The 18,587-nt window shown below is 44.6% G+C and overlaps 1 protein-coding gene across 1 annotated transcript in view; it reads left to right on the forward strand.

Annotated features, from left to right (window-relative positions):
- The window catches only part of LOC124556422, a 962,508-nt gene extending 944,899 nt beyond the window's left edge, over window positions 1-17,609 (forward strand). The window contains exons 13-14 of the mRNA XM_047130380.1: window positions 6,509-6,643; window positions 17,409-17,609. Coding sequence (XP_046986336.1) covers window positions 6,509-6,643; window positions 17,409-17,609 — 336 coding nt within the window. The remainder of the gene's footprint in view (window positions 1-6,508; window positions 6,644-17,408) is intronic.
- Window positions 17,610-18,587: the final 978 nt, after the last annotated feature.

Consider the following 18,587-nt stretch of genomic DNA (forward strand, 5'->3'; position numbering starts at 1 on the left):
GGACAACCTCTGTCCATTACTTGTGGGCGAAGATTACCAGTTTCCCGAAGACGTTGTACCAGGCGACGAAAAAATTCTTATCGGGATGGCATCTTTGAGGGTACCGGGCAGCACACACATGAGCAGCAGCAAGTTGGTTATCGGATGCTTTCAGCCCCAAAAACATCGACACCTACATCTTATGTACTCCATCGGGAAGCCGCCCTACCTGAACTTGACAGGACCAGTTATGGTCGTGGTCTGTCCGGTTAGTAGACACATGCGTGCAATTTAATGGATCTTACTGTCATGTGATTAGGTTATTGTCATGTGAAAAAATTATATTCCGCTTATAAACGAGGAGAACTGGGAATGGACATCTAAAAGTAAAAAATCAACCTGGCGAGGATTCGAACCACAGCTCCATGGTCTTTTTTCAGCGGAAGCTTCCCAGCTCCGAACTGGAGGTGAGGAGGAAAAGTGGGCAGGGGTCGGCGAGTCTGTCCTGTTCCCTTCCCCAGGAACCAAGAAAAGTGTAAGAAACGAGAGGTAGTAGAGGTACAAATCATATCAAAGAGACAAGGTCTTTTTAACACCACCACGCTTAGCAACAAACCGACAGCGTGAGGAGGAAGGAACGTTATTTTGCCTATCGATGCATGTTTTCTCGAAAAAGAACATCACAGTGACCAGAGAATAATTGGCACTAAAAGTGGAAAATGCGTGAATCAACTGCTCATTGCAGTAGCACTCCAACTCCTGGACGGATTAAGAAAGACACTCCAAAGAAAATTAGAGAAAAATTGTCTATATTTGGGATTGCGGACAACTGCACAACGTCGTTCACTAAGAAAGTGGCAAAATCGAGGACTTTTTCTCGCCATCAGAGAACAGGTAGTGAACTGCGTGTCCTCAAAGTATCCCGAGTGCAGAGGAGGAGCAGGTGTGGAGGTACCTGATGAGGAGCCCTAGGGTAATAAAGGCACTAAGAACCAGGCATCTGTCGCCGAGTCGCACACCTGGCGATGCTCGCCCGTGTCCAGAACATCACAGGCGACACACAAAGGGGTGTCTGCCAGGTGAATCCCCCGAAGGCGTGGCAGGCATACTTGCTTCCTTCCCATTGACGGTAAAGTACCATGCAGGCTGGACGTCAGTGGTAAAATAATGAGCGCACAACCATCGCCAGACGGCACTCCAGTCCACGTGGGGATGCATCCTTCAGCTACATTCGGTGACCTGTTCTGCTGAAGAGAGACATAAATCGCCTTCCTGAATATCGAGCGCGGTGGTAGTAGCGCATTACGGTCATAGCTCAGTTCGAGGGGGAAAAAAGCGGAAGTAAAAGAAGGGCGGGGGACGTTTGAAAGCTGAGTTGGGGCTGAGAGAGAGCGCTCGTTTTGGGTCATTACTATTTTCGATTACATTATACATCAGAGTGAAGGGCAGCCGCTTCACGAGTACTATCCATGCTGTCCAGCAGTGTTGATGTGACGTATCAGCAGGCCGATAACGGCCGAACAAAGCACTCGCAACACGCACAGACAACGAACGCGTAGTGGTCTGCCTTGAGCGAATTTCTTTACACGCAAATCCGTGCACAGTGGGTATGCGGCTTGGGAACTTTGGCTCTCTTTTTTACAATGGAATTCTGCTCCGTCTAATAAATGTAGGGGCCTTTCACCTAAGGAAGAAAACTTGCAAAAGAAGTAAATAAAATGTTAACGTTCTATATATTTTAAAATGTTGGCTACATTTTCCACTGCAACTAAATCGACACTCGATCTCTTACAGCAGTGTTAGTTCCCTGGTTTCATTCGTCATGTCTGTGATGAAAATTGCATTTGAATCTTTGATTCAGTACTGTATGTTCATCATCCGGTTAAAATAAAATAAAACAACACCATTACGAGTCAGCTGTTGGCAGCTGGGAGAGGAGAAATTGAGGCACCGCCGTGGAGACGAAGTGGCAGTACGGGAGACAACTGCGGCGCGAGATGCATGGGAGCACTACACCGTCGTGGGTACCTTGGGGCAATACTATTATATTTGTCGAAGGCCTTCGACAGGGTGTGGTATAACGCCCTCCTGTTCAAGGTTCTTGACCAGAGGGTGCCGATGTCACAGGTGTCCCTGCTCAAATCATACCTCAGTAACAGAGCATTCCATGTCAAAGTCAATCTAGGAGTCTCAGATGTGCCACAGGGGTCTGTGCTAGGGCCCCTCATATACATTCTATACACCGCAGATACTCCGAAAACCCCGAGAGTTGATCTGGCGTTATGCACCGATGACACTGCGCTGTTTGCACTCAGTTCAGGAGTGCACGTAGTAAGACGTCGCCTACAGCAAGCTTGCGACACGCTTGGAGCTTCAGCCACCAAGTGTCGGCTCAATATGAACGCGGCGAAGAGACAGGCTTTAACCAGAACGAGAAAAATGCTACCAGCAGACGTAGTACCCCCTTGGTCGCGAACCGGAAAGTACTTTGGCGTGACCCTTCATAGACATCTAACGTGGGGATCGCACGTCCGAGAGGTCAGGAGGAAGCACTGGGGCGCATAAAAACGCTCTACCCCCTACTAAACCCTACTAAACCCAGGTTCGACTCCACCCACTCATTGTAGAGTGACATTATATCTGGTCTAATACGGCATGTTCTAGAATACGCCGCTGTGGTGTGGGGCAATGCAGCCAATAAACGTATTGACGAAAAACAGCGGGTGCAAAACAAATCTTTACACCTTGCTGTATATCTCCCAAGGCGAGAACCGAGCACCAGAGAAGTGCATGAGATGGCAGGTGTACCATTTCTACGTGATAGATTTGAAGAGACTGCTCGCCAATTTTACTCATCGGCACAGCAATCAGAGAATACGTACATTCCCAGCCTGGGTAACCAGGTCCACTGGCGGCCGACCATTCGCTGGCCGGACATGTTACTAGAGCAGTAATTCTGCAGCAAGTAACAAATGCAGTTGCACAAAACTAGATGACAAGGAGAGGAGACAAACAAATAAACGCGATGTCTAAATTTCCCAATCCCAGATTATATGTAAGCTAGGCATTATGAATGTTCAAACTACGCGAAACAAGGTCCAGAGACCTTCAGAAGTCAAGAGTTAGTGAGAGCGAGGCGAGACGTGTAGCAAGGAGCACAGCGGAGTACCGCACTTTCGGCGGTATCGGCGGTGCTTCTGCTGCTCAGGGTAGAAAGTCATGAGACGGTGAGTGACTTACATATAAATGTTTTATTTAATGAAAACAAAGTGCATAAACTGTCAGTGCCTAATTAGTGTGCCCATAGTGCTAAAAGCTAAAATGGCTATGGTCATAGTTCGAGAAGGCGTGCTTTCCGACGTGCCACTACCAAGATTTATATTTCTAAAAACAAGCAGTTTTGAAACCACTTTCATTTACTGTAGCGAAAAGTAACAATTGCATCCTAAATAAAATTGCTGAAAGGTAAGCAGTGTGAAATACGACGAAACTGAATGAACAATGTGTGCAGTGCACTGTGCGGCTGATCCCGGCGGAGGTCCGAGTCATCCCTCGGGCGTGGGTGTGCGTGTTTGTCCTTAGGATAATTCAGCTTAAGTGGTGTGTAAGCTTAGGGACTGATGACCTTAACAGTTAAGTCACATAAGATTTCACACACATTTTGTGCAGTGCAGTTTAGCTGCTTCAGCTCCAAAATAAGGTTCGATAGACTTTACCGTATGGTCTTAATATTAATATCTATTGATTACGGCTTCAAGACCTAGAAAGACAAGGGAATGAGGGAAAACTTAAAAGAAGTCACAGACAAAGCAGAAAAAATTAATCTAGAGGAGCTTGGCAAGAAGAAGAGCAATTTAAATGGTATTAATGGCTGATCGAAAGGAGAGGTGGGGGCAGGATTCTATGCATCTTTCCACCAGTAAACGTCACTTACACACAATGTTTGGATTCAAAAGACTATGGCATGTGACAGGTAGTGCATATTTTACTTATTCTATATTTACTTACTACAAAGTGTTTTTCTCAGTGATACTGGTATTGATGTTTAAGTTTGTTGTACAGAAACTGTTAGGCCATCATATTCTGACATTTAGCTTCAGTTATTTATTATAAAGTTTTTCGCTTCTGTCGGGGTTTTCACGCTGACTTAGGTACATTTCAGTTGTTGTGAGGTAGGCGCATGATAGAAATTGAGTTGGCAACATTTTAAGTTTTACTATTTTGAAAGACGACCAACTCCATCTCTTCATTTGTCACCTGTTTCGCAATTTCCAGTAAGACACTAGTTTTTATGAATGATTAGTATTTCCAACTTATTACCACACTTCTCCATTTATGCAAAACTGTCATTGTCCTCGTTCACTCATCATTTTGAAACCATATTAAAATTTAAGAATTTGTCACCCTAGGCCTAGTATGATTGCTTCCTACCGTGACTGAAACCATGTACCTCATCTGTTTGCGTCAAGTTTGATCTCATGTAAATGTGTGAGAACGTTTGAGAATCGTGTAATTCGTATTGTGGTTTTCTGTTATAAAATGCAGAGCATATTTCTTTCAAAAGGAAGTTTTGTTCCATTGTAGTAGGACTTTGAATTTGTGTTGTGGCAAAGTATCAAATAATTCTGTTCAGACTAATCCTGAAAACAGCCTGCTTTATTATCAGTTTGTTTTTAGTGCAACAGTACAAAAAGTGATGCACCGTATCTAAGGTGTATGAATGACATATGGTGTCAACATTCATTGTTGTGGCTCTTCCGCTTTTCTTCGATCAGAACGCATTAATACCTACAGACTGAATTCACAGAAAAATTTGCCAAAGGTACTTTGTTTATACTCTCAGTCATTGCGGGCTCAATATGATATCGCTGTTTTCCAAGTGGTGCGAAAGATACTTGATTTTCCATCCTGGAATCCCACCACCATGCATACATACTCATCCCCAATGTCTGTTACGCTCATAGTCCACTGCATTACGCTTTCCTCTGTTATACAAACGTGAGTAATATTTAGATTTCAGTAGAACTCATCAAGATTCAACTTCGCTGAATTTTTTCTGGAATGAGGTGTCAAATCAGATGGAAATCAGTGTGGTATGTACGACTAACATATCCATTAGGACAGTACGGCGAAATTTTACATTAATGGGCTCTGGCAGCAGACGACCGACGCTAGTACCTTCGCTAACAGCACGACATAGCCTGCAGCGCCACTCACGGGGTCATATCAGTTGGACCCTACACGACTGGAAAACCGTGGCCTGGTGAGATGAATCGCAATTTCAATTGGTAAGAGCTGACAATAGGGTTCGAGTGTGGCGCAGATTCCACGAAGCCATGGATCCAACTTCTCTGTTGGTCCATCATGGACAGGGGACATCGACTGCTTAAGAAATTGTCAGTTTCGATGAAATTCACCAACAGCCGTGTACTTTAGATGTTATTTTATTTTATTTTGAGGGGTACCAGTTTCAGCATTTCTTTATGCCATCTTCAGGCACCATCTGCCTCTCTCCAAACTAACGAAAAGTCATACAGAGCCATGAATTTCTGGATGTCGTGAATCCAATCGTTATATTAGTGCTTAATTCGAAGACTTGATTGTTATCAAATCTTAGTGTCAAGTATTAGTGTAACGATTGAATTCACGACATCCAGAGATTTATGGTTCTAGATGACATTTTCATTTGTTTGTGGAGATGCATACTGGGCCTGTAGGTGGCATAATGAAATGCTGAAACTGGTAGTCTTCAAAATGAAATAAAATAACATCTAAAGTACACGGCTGTTGGTTAATTTCATTGACATCCACAATGGATCCAAGTTGTCAACAAGGCACTGTGCAAGCTAGTGGTGCCTCCATAATGCTGTGGGCTGTGTTTACATGGAATGAACTTCGTCCTATGGTTAGTCGGCTGCTCGGGGACCATTTGCTGCCATTTAGGGATGAATTCTTATGGATGAGGATGCGCCATGTCACCAGGCTACAACTGTTCGCGACTGGTTTGAAGAACATTCTGGACAATTCGTGGAAATTATCTGGCCAGCCAGATCGCCCGACATGAATTCCGTCTAATATTTATAGGACATAACAGAGAGCCCAGTTCGTGCACAAATTATACACTAACAACATTTTCACAATTGTGGACGGATATAGAAGCAGCATGGCTGAATATTTCTGCAGGGGGCTTCCAACGACTTATTGAGTCCATTCCATGTCGGTTTGTTGCACTACGCCGGACAGAAGGAAGTTCCACATGATATTAGGAGATATCACATGACTTTTATCAACTTAGTGTGTGTAACAGTATAGATACAGATAACCCCAGGCTGTCACGAGAATTCTAGTCTCACTCTAGCACACAGCATAAGTCTACCATGGTAGTAATGTATGTCTACATGGAAAATCTATATACTTCTTTACCCTTGAAGTCATACGCTGTTTGTCTGATATCCTTACTCTATGTCGTAGATTGTTCCTTGTAACTTAGAAATTTTTTAGCACTAAATACATTTTTTGTGTGTTCCAGACGTCCTGTACCCTGTCTCTTTACAACGTTACTAAAGAGAATCTCATCTTAGTAGCGAAACTGAAGAAAGAGGACTCATCAGCGGAAGATGACTCATCGCAAGTCTCTTCTGCCGACCTCCTCGTACGCGAAAAGGTAAGACGCCTTTAAGAACGGTTTGTTTTATTTGCAAATTTACTTGTCTGTCTAGAAGTACACAAACAACCTGGGATCCTGAACAAACTGTTTCCACTCAGAACATGAGCAGGCGCAAACCTAGGAGATAGAAATAGCTGGAAGTGCTGACAAAATACACTATGTGATGAAAAGTATCCGGACACCCCCAGAAACATACGTTTTTCATATTAGGTGCATTGTGCTGTCACCTACTGTCAGTACTCCACATCAGCGACCTCAGTAGTCATTAGACATCGTGAGAGAGCAGAATGCGGCACTCCGCGGAACCCACGGACTTCGAACGTGGTCAGGTGATTGGGTGTCACTTGTGTCATATGTCTGTATGCGAGATTTACACACTCCTAAACATCAGTAGGTCCACTCTTTCCGACGTGATAGTGAAGTGGACACGTGAAGGGACACGGAGAGCACAAAAGTGTACGGGCCGACCTCGTCTGTTGACTGACAGAGACCGCCGACAGTTGAAGAGGGTCGTAATGTATAATAGGTAGACATCCATCCAGACAATCACACAGGAATTCCAAACTGCATCAGGATCTACTGCGTGTGCTATGACAGTTAGGCGGGAGGTGAGAAAACTTGGATTTCATGGCCAAGCGGCTGCTCATAAGCCACACATCACGTCGGTAAACTCCAAATGACGCCTCGCTTGGTGTAAGGAGCGTAAACATTGGACGATTGAGCAGTGGAAAAACGTTGTGTGGAGTGACGAATCACGGTACACTCCCCAAGAAACCTCCCACCACCTGATTGAACGTATGCCTACGAGAGTGGAAGCTGCCATCAAGGCTAAGGGTGGGCCAACACCATATTGAATTCCAGCATTACCGATGGAGGGCGCCACGAACTTGTAAGTCATTTTCAGCCAGGTGTCCGGATACTTTTGTTCACATAGCCTACTAACTGCAGCAGCAGAGCAGCAGTATAATGATACGGAATTCTTGTCCTTTTTTTTTTTGTGCGATACACAGAGAGCTGGTGCTTGCATGTTCTGTAGCTCATATTGCGATAACTCGCTATTATGTGGAACGTGAAATTAAGATTACGATAAGATACATTTTCTCGATGAAAATACGACTACGTGCTGTCCATTTAAGTAACTGGACTTTTATTTCAATCTTACTGTGCACTGAAATTGAAAATCCAACCCAACCACACACAGATATTATTTATTGACAAATGCATCTATCGCGTCGAAGGGATAGCATTCTACATGGCTGGCTATTAAAATTGCAAACACCATGAATACTAAATGCAACAAAGTCAGACTAGCATAAAGTTTGCTACATGTTTGAAATTCAGTTAATTAGAATTTCACTGCAGCCGCACTTTAGCGGTAACACCATCTACATTCTGTACATAAAGAAAGATTACATAGCGAGTTTATCATTCAGAAGCAGCATTTCTGTGTTGTTTGTCAGTGAGAATATCAGTTTGTGTCTCGTGTAAGGATAAGAAACGTCTACTGTCAAACTGAACTGGGCGACGACTCGCTCGTGGCCTATCGAGACGGCAGTTAGCGATCCGCGGTATTGCTGTTCGCGTTGGTTGGCATCCCACGACTGCATATGAGTATAGAATTGACAGCTTTAGAAGGGTCATACTCCACGCCACACAGGATTTCAAAGATCCTGTGCGCCCGAGAGAGGGCGACGACGTCTGAAGGACAGCGGACTGTAAGCTCACCGACAATGACTGCGGCTTCCCTTGACGCTGAAGCAGAAGTAGGTGCGACCTTACTGGTGCGCTCAATGACATCACTGTAAACACGAGTGCCACGTCGTCGTCTTTTCAAGTGACGCTTGATTCTAACTACAGCATCGCCATGGACACATCTATGTGTGGAGTCTCAGAGGAGAACGAAAGTATCCAGATTGTGTGTGTGAATTCTTAAGGGACCAAACTGCTGAGGTCATCGGTCCCTAGACTTACACTTTACTTAAAGCAACTTACACTAACATATGCTAAGAACAACACACACACCCATGTCCGAGGGAGAACTCGAACCTCCGGCAGGAGGGGCCGCACAGTCCGTGACATGACGCCTCAAACAGCGCTGCCACTCACCAGTTGCCAGATTGCATTTGTCATCGTCTCACTAACCTAGCACTTGGTGTGATGGTGAGGGGTATTCCTGGGTACACAATGTGATCACCTCTGGTTACCATTGCTGGTAATTTAGGCAGCAGGCGTTACATTTCTAACGTCTTAAGGCTGGTGGCTGCGGCTTGTCTTCGACGTCTCCATGAAGTTACCCTTCGACAAGGCAACCCATGACCGCATGTTGCCCTATGATGTGCTGGTCTACCTTGATACAGAGGGTGTACGACTGTTGCCTGCAAGCACGTTCTCCAGATCTCTCACCCACTTCAAATATCTGGCCATGGGTTGCCAAGGGATTAGCACTCCACCACTGGTGAACTCTGGTGTAGAGTTGCAACGGTATGGAATGATGTCCCGGTACCTTCATACTGTGTTTTGCATGCACAACACGTAAAATTTCGCTTTTGCCATCCTTCCTGGTGTTGCAGTTTAAACGGCCAACAGGGTAAATGCGTAGTCAGGTACAGGATTATATGGCTACATATTTCAGGTAATATATGTCTTTCTTTCAAAACAGTATCAATTAGATGTGAAGCTTATATTTTTCCTCTCTAATTTCTTGTAAATGAATTATTTTACGAGATAGGTAAAAACACTGGGTATAGTAAAACTTCAGCAGAGCTTACGAGTAAGTACGTATATGTTTTACATACCACTTCAAGACGCGAACGGTTTCCTCAACGATCTCAAATGAGGGTTGTGCACCTGGAAAATGTTCGCTCTTAACTTCCTAAGCAACTGCCTTCCTGGAATGATCAAAAACTATTACTGCACTTACACAAATATCGTGCGAAAGTCAAGACGGTAGAATCAGGAACATTTAGGCATTTAAGGAAGCTACATCTTTCCCCTTTTGTCATACGTGAATGGAACCACGGGGCAAACAATGATACCGATCCGCTGCTCCTCACACAGTGTGGTGACAGATGAGAACGTAGCTGAAATTCAAACAAATCGTTTTATTTACTGTATTTATTGGTCATTATTATTTTATTATTATTATCTGTGAAGACATCCTGTAGAATCAAGCAAAGCATTCTGCCTCATTCGGCCATTCTTTCTGATATTTTTCTCCTTCATGGAGTCTCGTTCTATCTTCAGTCCACTTTGTCCTGGTTTCTTTGTGACTTCGTTCTCTGATCTCATATTCCACTTGTGTCTTCTCTCTACATGTGTTTCTGTCTTTAATTTCCACTGAATAGACCTGTGCTTTTTGTAGGTCAAGTTTGCTTGCGTGATCCATGTTGTTGTTGACTTCACCCCTTGTACTAGTATCTAGGTTGAACATTAATAAACCGACAAACTGCTGGGATGGATTTCTGACTGGAAATGGAAGGAAGGAAGTCCTATGAAAATGTCTGGAAATGCATCGTAGCCACCATAGCTGGTGCTGACGTATGACAGTTCCACTGACCACGTGCCATATGTTCCTTGTGTATTACGGGCTGTCTGATTGACGCACCGTATTGTAAGCGGCAGAATGGTCCGATATTCACGTCGGGAAGAAGCCGAGATGGTGTTTGTGTACGGCCGAGCAGATGGAAACGGTCGAGGGGCAGCACGGCTATACCAAAACAAGTTCCCTCACAGACACAAACCACGCCACAGAACATTTCAAGCCCTTTTTGGGGCCGGCCCCGGTGGCCGAGCGGTTCTAGGCGCTCAGTCCGGAACCGCGTGACTGCTACGGTCGCAGGTTCGAATCCTGCCTCGGGCATGGATGTGTGTGATGTCCTTAGGTTAGTTAGGTTTAAGTAGTTCTAAGTTCTAGGGGACTGATGACCACAGATGTTAAGTCCCATAGTGCTCAGAGCCATTTGAACCATTTTTGAACCCTTTTTGGGCGTCTGTGTGATGGTGGGTCCTTCCAGACAGACGAATGGGTAGGGAGGCAGTAGACTGAGCATGCACCAGACTTGGAGGACCGGCTTGTACAGGATACTGAGACGAAGCTCTAGACATGTGGCCCGCCAACATGGTGTAAGTCAAAGTAGGATTATGTGTATCCTGCATGACAATCGCTGCTGTTCCTATCACGTGCAACGTGTGCGACGGTTATCAACAGCGGACTCTATGGGAAGGATTTTGTCGATTGTTTTTCACCACACCATCACAATTATGGGATTTCTGTCATCTGTCCTCTTTATCGACGTCGCAGTCTCTACCAGAACTGGCATCATCAGTCTGCACAATCGTCATCTGTGGGCTACAGAGAACCCTTGGGGAAGACCTGTTGTGACGTTGATGCGATGCAGCTCTGCACTGTGTTCCGGAACGATTTTTTGTAGTTGCACGCACACCATCCATTTCCGGACACATGTTCGTAGGACCTTTTTTTCTTCATTTCCAGTCAGGAATCCATCCATGTAGTTTGTCGGTTTTATTAATGTTCACCCTGCACACAGGGTGTTAGGGGTATATAAAATATACCAATACAGACTTCACAAAGGATCGTTAAATCAGGATCTACAGTCAGGAAGTAAGGCACAGTAAATCACGTATATTTCAGATACGTAAATACCATACACAGAAACACAAATAACAATTGTGAGCCGCAGACAGTTCATGTCGTATAACACTTCAGCACAGAGAATCCAATCGTTGAACCAGAGATAAAACCAAACAACGTAGGTAAATGTTCGTCTTAGAATCTGACGATGTATTGAGCACTCGAGCTATTGACACTTGATGCTGCTACACAGCAGAAGATGAAAGGTGTCGTGATGAGCTCCCAGTTCAGACATCGGTTAGCTCACGTGACGGCGAGTGGTTGGCTGGTGTCCGGGACCGCGGCTCGCCCGTGGCGCCGCTGCTGGCGAGAGATGCCGTGCGCTGTGGAGGCACTATGGTCAACATTAACGCCGTTGCCCACGCCGTATCCATGGCAACGACTGCATGCGGTACATGAGTGTGCGGATGAACTGAGGGCAGGAAATCAGTCTTAAGGAGCAGAAATTCCTGTTCATGACTGAAGACAGTGTACTGAACAACGTTACATGGCCATTCACTTCACTTGCCGACTAATAACTACAGCTGTTACAAGTAGCAGGTTTTTAAGTTGGTTAGTACCTCCAAGTACGTGTGGCACGAGCAGTCCAATAATATTTATTTTCCCCCGACCAGTAGGACAACTACTGAAGTGTGGACGCGAAGATGCAAAAAAATGGTTCAAATGGCTCTGAGCACTATGGGACTTAATATCTGAGGTCATTAGTCCCCTAGAACTTGGAACTACTTAAACCTAACGTACCTAAGGACATCACACACATCCACGCCCGAGGCAGGATTCGAACCTGCGACAGTAGCGGTCGCGCGGTTCCAGACTGAAGTGCCTAGAACCGCTCGGACTCAACGGCCGGGAAGATGCAAAACGCGTAGTCTATACTGCAGGCATAGTCCACTTCGTGGTGCAGCTACATACACTTTTTCATGCTTGATTGCTAAATTCTAGTGTCTGATCTTTGTATGGACGGACATGCGTTTCGTATTAAGCCATATGTGTTCTATGTCTTCCTGTACGCTGTCGTCACTTTTTTTGGGATTGAGTACTCAGTGAGATCTTCACTCCTCCTCTTCGACGATTTCATCTAGATACTTGAAATATGTTGTTATTGTTGTGGTCTTCAGTTCTGAGACTGGTTTGATGCATCTCTCCATGCTACTCTATCCTGTGCAAGCTTCATCATCTCCCAGTACTTACTGCAACCTACATCCTTCTGAATCTGCTTAGTGTATTCATCTCTTGGTCTCCCTCTACGATTTTTACCCTCCACGCTGCCCTCCAGTACCAAATTGGTGATCCCTTGATGCCTCAGAACATGTCCTACCAACCGATCCCTTCGAACTTCGCTAATTCCCACTATATCTAACTTTAACCTATCCATTTCCCTTTTTAAATTTTCTAACCTACCTGCCCGATTAAGGGATCTGACATTCCACGCCCCGATCCGTAGAACGCCAGTTTTCTTTCTCCTGATAACGACGTCCTCCAGAGTAGTCCCCGCACGGAGATCCGAATGGGGGACTATTTCTGATGTGTTGGCAGAAGAGCCAACACCGTGTTGCTAGAGGAGGCCAAAATGCACGCGTTTAAGCTCACGCAGACTGGCGTGAGGTCTGGAACAGGTCTGAGAAATAAGACTAGCAAAACAGGAGGTACTGGTAGAATACTTAACTTTAATCCACAATCGGTGTACATCTCTCTTGACTGTACATAATTTCCATTTCAATATACACTGGTAATGGCGCCTTGCTAGGTCGTAGCAAATGACGTAGCTCAAGGCTATGCTAACTATCGTCTCGGCAAATGAGAGCGTATTTGTCAGTGTAGCATCGCTAGCAAAGTCGGCTGTACAACTGGGGCGAGCGCCAGGACGTCTCTCTAGACCTGCCGTGTGGTGGCGCTCGGTCTGCAATCACTGACAGTGGCGACACGCGGGTCCGCGTATACTAGCGGACCGCGGCCGATTTAAAGGCTACCACCTAGCAAGTGTGGTGTCTGGTGGTGACACCACAATTTCACCTCCGGAATATTTTACCCAAGAGGACGCCATCATGAAACTCACTTTATCTTGGCATATTTTGCAACAAATTTTTGTACATTTAGTTTTGAGCAGAAGTAATGGGGCTTATGGAAAAAGATTTGCACGCCAACTATTTCTGCGCTATCTTTTTTAGTGTTTCTGTTTGTTTGGTTGCTGCTGTTTCGTATCTGATCTGGGAAAATGGCCAGGTCGTCTGCAAAAGCTAGTTTTGGATTTCTTTGTTGTCCCGGGATATTTCTAGTCGTGCTGTTTCTCATTTTTCTAGAATTTTCGGTTCTTTCCCTCAATTTCTCATTACTTTGTCCAGGAGTAGGCTGAATAATAGTTGGGATAATCGGTTGCCTTGGGGTACTCCAGTTTTGATCGTGAATGGATCATTTCATCCATGAATTTGACTTTCTATGTTGTGTCAGCCAGTGTCTGTTGATTAATCATAGTGTTTTTGGGTCGAATCCCTGTTCTAAGACGATGGGCAAGGCGTGTCGTTCGACGAAATCGCATACCTTCTTGAAGCCTATGAAAGTGCAAATAACTGGAGGATTCCTGATGACCTCGTATTTCAGAATTGTTGTCAGATTTAAAATCATCTGGGTGCATGAACGACCGAGGCGGAAGCCTGCCTGGCATTCGCCAATGCTGTATTCCAACTGTTCTTGTGTTCTCTGGAGTAAGAACGCTGAGAGATTTTTGTAGGTGGCCTTTATCAAGGAGAATCCTCTGTAGTTATTCACATTCGTCCTATGTCGTTTCTTGATGGATAATTGTGCATTTCTAGTCGTCCGGAAGTTTTTATGCTTCCCAGATGGTTTTGATTATTTCTGTATGTTACTGCAGATACTTTAGTTTGATGTTCTTTAGTAGTTCCGCAACGATACCGCTTTCACCATATATCCTGTTGTTTTTTTAATTTGTGGATTTCAAAAAAATTATTCAAATGGCTCTGAGCACTATGGGACTCAACTTCAGAGGTCATCAGTCCCCTAGGACTTAGAACTACTTAAACCTAACTAACCTAAAGACATCACACACATCAATGCCCGAGGCAGGATTCGAACCTACGACCGTAGCGGTCTCGCGGCTCCAGACTGTAGCGCCTAGAACCGCACGGCCACTCGGCCGGCTTACTGGATTTCTTCACGTGTTGGTGGGAGCGATTTTGTATGCATGGAGGTGCACTCCTGTGTTGTGAATCTTTTATGAAGTTCAGGACGGTTAAGGAAATGAAAGAAATTACGTAACAGTTTCGGACAGTTCTCTAAATTAGTTAGTGCGAGTTTTGCATCTTGCTTTCTGCAGCACAAATTTTGATTATGGTTGCGGAAGGTTTCCTCTACAGAGTCCAGTTGCTCCTTTGTGTCCTTTCATCTGGTTTACCTATGTTTTCTGGACTCGTTAAAACGAAATAGGTTTTCCTATTTCTTTTTTGCTGCTGTACTCCTGGAAAGTTTGTTTGCGTTTGTCTAGTACGTTTTCACTGAATCCCACTACATGTGTTTATCGCTCTTTTTCCGCGACATTAGTTCTTTTTGTGTGATATTTCTATGAGATTCTCACCATGTGTTTGCTTGTTGTCTTTCCAACTTCTGTCTCATGTTGCATTCTACGATCAATTTCGTATCTAACTGCTGTACGTGTGTTCTTTACTGATGGATTTCCTTCCGTACAAATCTGATTTTAATTGGAGTTAGGAAATTTTCTGAATCAACGTTCGCACCTCTGCGGGCATGAACGTCACGGATCTCCTGAACTGGTAGGAAATCGCTACATGATCTGTTTGGAATACTCTCGTCTGTTGTGTAGGTGACCTCCTTATTTTTTTGTTCTCGTGAGGATTTCTTGCGGGATACTGACGAAATCTTTAGGTTTTTTTCTGGCTTAACTCCGCGAATCTCACGTCATTTTTGTATGTGTATTTTTGTGTGTGGGAAACTTTCTCACAGTTCTCTGATGACTTTTTTTCTCTGCCGATTTGTGCGTTGAAACCACCTAGCAAAATTTTTATGTCATCTTTGGGAATTTTGGCCATCACTGCGTTTAATGTTGCCTAGAATTTCTCTGTTGATTTTGGATCTTTTTTGTTATCTCCGTTCGTGAGGACGTGTGTGTTGATCATTGTGTATTTCTCGATTGCAAACTGTAGGCGCATTGTTATTAGCCTGCTGCTTGCGGGAGTGACTTCCCTAAAGGAATTGTTTATCTTCTTGTGTATAATGAAGGCTATGCCTAGAAGTGAAGCACCCCTGGCGACTCGTATCTCTGTCGAAAAACCCCCGTATTACCGTATTAGCTCTAATTTATCTGATTTCCTCGTCATGGGCAAAACTCGAGACGAATTTGGGAGGAAGAAACATGTTGCCGAACACTTCTTGAAATGTACGTTCACGTAATTTCAAGACTAAACCTCTCCCTGATGCACAACTCTCTTGCAGTTTGTTGAACAAACCCTCAAAAAACAAAAAACACAGCTAGTTACGATCACAGGACGCTTGCTTTCTAAACATCCCTCGTACTTATAATCCGAGTTTCGCTTCCACATAATGCTGCACTCCAAAGAAACATGTTCAGAAAAGACTTCCTAACACTTAATTTTGTGCACAATGTTAACATCATTCATTGTTTCAGGAAAGCTTTTTTCACTATTGTCAGTTAATTACTTCTATCGCCATCAGTTATTTGGCTGCCCAAATAGTGGAGCTCGTCTATTATAGTTCAATTCTTTTATCTTGGCGGTTGGCGCATCCCCGCCCAGACGCGGAAGATTGCTGCGTTGCCAGTTGTACGCGCCAAAAGAAGCAGCTCTATAGTATATAGTTCGCAAACTTACGTTTAGGGGGAGCGTGCAGTTTATGAAATAAAGCCACCACGGCCGCATTAACCCTTTCGCTGCTACAGAGACGTGCTCCCCGCATTCCGCGATGTGCGCGATTTTGTCATCATTGCACTGCTCGCCTGTGCAGACACATGGTGTTTCGACTGCTTTGACACACTTTATCATTCGATTTCACAAAAGCTATTTGGTCCAAAAAATTTTATTTTTACACATCTTCTTGACTGATACCTTCCCCCCATAAATGATTTAATTTTGTTTCGAAGTTCAACGCAGTTATTGTGCAGCATTAGATGTGGTAAACCATTGCACGAAATTTTGAAGAGTTTGCAGAGGCAAAAGTCCATAGCGTATACTTTCCATATGGTCGATTTTAGTTACCACTACAAATTTCAAAAAATTACATTCAAACGAATGAAATTCATGAAGTAATACACTTTGACATTGTTTTTAAATAAAGAAAATATCCGAATAAAATTCATGAAGTAATACACTTTGATATTGTTTTTAAATAAAGAAAATATTATACGCCGAACAAGGTTTGAACTCGGAACCTTCTGCTTAGCAGTCATGCTCGGGGCGGACGTCGTAAGACATCCGTTTAAGTTCGTTTTTGATCGATTAGCTCAGTTTTTTTTTTATTACAGAGGGCTGCTAACCCTCTGACCGAACACGCTGAGCAACCGTGCCGGCTAGATCAACGATCAATACCTCTCCCAGAGGACTTTAAAATATCACGGAAAATATCGACAAACACTGATGGCATGACTATGAATTACTCACGTTTCGTCGAAGTACAATAGGAAATGAACAATTACCACTGTTCTTTATTGCGAAAAAGCGGTTAGTGAGAATGATACAAATACCTTTCCTTGCTATCGCCTGAATTAGGAGGCTTATTGCTCGTTTGGTTCAATTAATTAGTAGAATATGAAGCAATTGGTATAAAGAATGCTTTTTTCCAAACTTTCTATAAAAGAAAGTCTGCTATCAAGACATTGCTTTCATTCAATTACTTTATTTACGACTGAAAGTTTCTAAAACTGAAGACACTCGTCCGTGCTCTGCACTGCAGTCGGGCTCTGGCAACGTCGTTCTCTGTTCATTGGCTGACTGTGTTTTGTGACGTCAGATGCGCAGAACGAACCTAAACTCAGCCGCCGTCATAAATGACGCGCACTTTAGTCTACTACTCTGAGCATCAGTATACTGTAGCAGCCTTTTCTGACTGGCGCTTTTGTCCCCGCAGGAGGAGTGCGCGGGCCCGCTGCAGGAGCTGAGCAGCAAGATCAACTCGCGCCACCCCGAGCTGCACTCGCACCTGCTGCTGTCGATCTTCAAGATGGCCGAGGTGGAGGTGAAGGTGCCGGACGGGCGCGGCGCGCGGGCAGCCCCGGCGCCATTGGCGCTGCTGCTGGCCGCCGGCCTCGCGCTGCGCCGCGCGTCGTGACGCCCGCTCTAACGCCGCCACAGCCGCTACAACTTCATGCGCTTCATACATATCATTTTGGGTTTCGGAGCACAGTGACACGTGTTTATTATGTTCTCGAAACAACTGTGATGTCTGTCGGCCCCTGAAAAAATGTATTTAGACATAAAAACGTCTTCCTTCGCGCCACGACTGCTGCGAGTGTTTTTGACTGTGGTGCGATGTACCCTAGACTAGAATCATCACTACACTGTCTCCGAGACGAAAAAAATATATATATTCCACATTGTGCGTCCATTGCGTATCCTTGCGAGCTGCGTAAGTATGCGTTCCGTGTCGTGTCGATACTAGTGGCGGTAAACTAAGTGGAAGCGACTCCTCGTCTGTTATTTGCACTTCTCCCCCGGCCTTCTCCCTTTTCTCGTCCTTACTCAAACAGATATGTCGCTATCGGATATTCGTTGTCGCCTACCGTTCATTTTTTTCTGCTCTATTTTCCATTCGGAATCTCCGGAGAACTGAGACGATCGGTATTCGTCCTCTCATTTGGGATTGCACGTAACGAAATTCGTCCGTCTTACGTCAGTTTCCGAAGGTATCCACCCTCCGGCAATATCCACACGCCCTCGTAACCACAGATTTTTCAGCGGGCGACTATTTTGTAATTTCTGTACGCTGAAAATACTACGCGCTTACTACGGTCGGGTTTCGTCGTAGAGAACCGCCTTATGCTCTTTTCCTCTTATTAACATATCAGCGTTGCAACGTGTCGAGTTCTCTGCATCCGGGACTACAACAGTTTACGGAAGAAATTGTTCCTATAGCCAGCTGCGAGTGTTTACAGAGAACTGGGATACGTACGCGGAATTTTCACGCCAATATTGTACGACGACTGTTCAAACGGACAGCGGAACTAATTTTTCCGACCGCAACTGATAAAAATGATTTCAGTTGCCATTTAGGAGTCCTCAGTTTCGTTTTCGTACTAGGGCCGATCGT

The sequence above is a fragment of the Schistocerca americana genome, chromosome X, assembly GCF_021461395.2.
Source record: "Schistocerca americana isolate TAMUIC-IGC-003095 chromosome X, iqSchAmer2.1, whole genome shotgun sequence".
Lineage (NCBI taxonomy): Eukaryota > Metazoa > Arthropoda > Insecta > Orthoptera > Acrididae > Schistocerca > Schistocerca americana.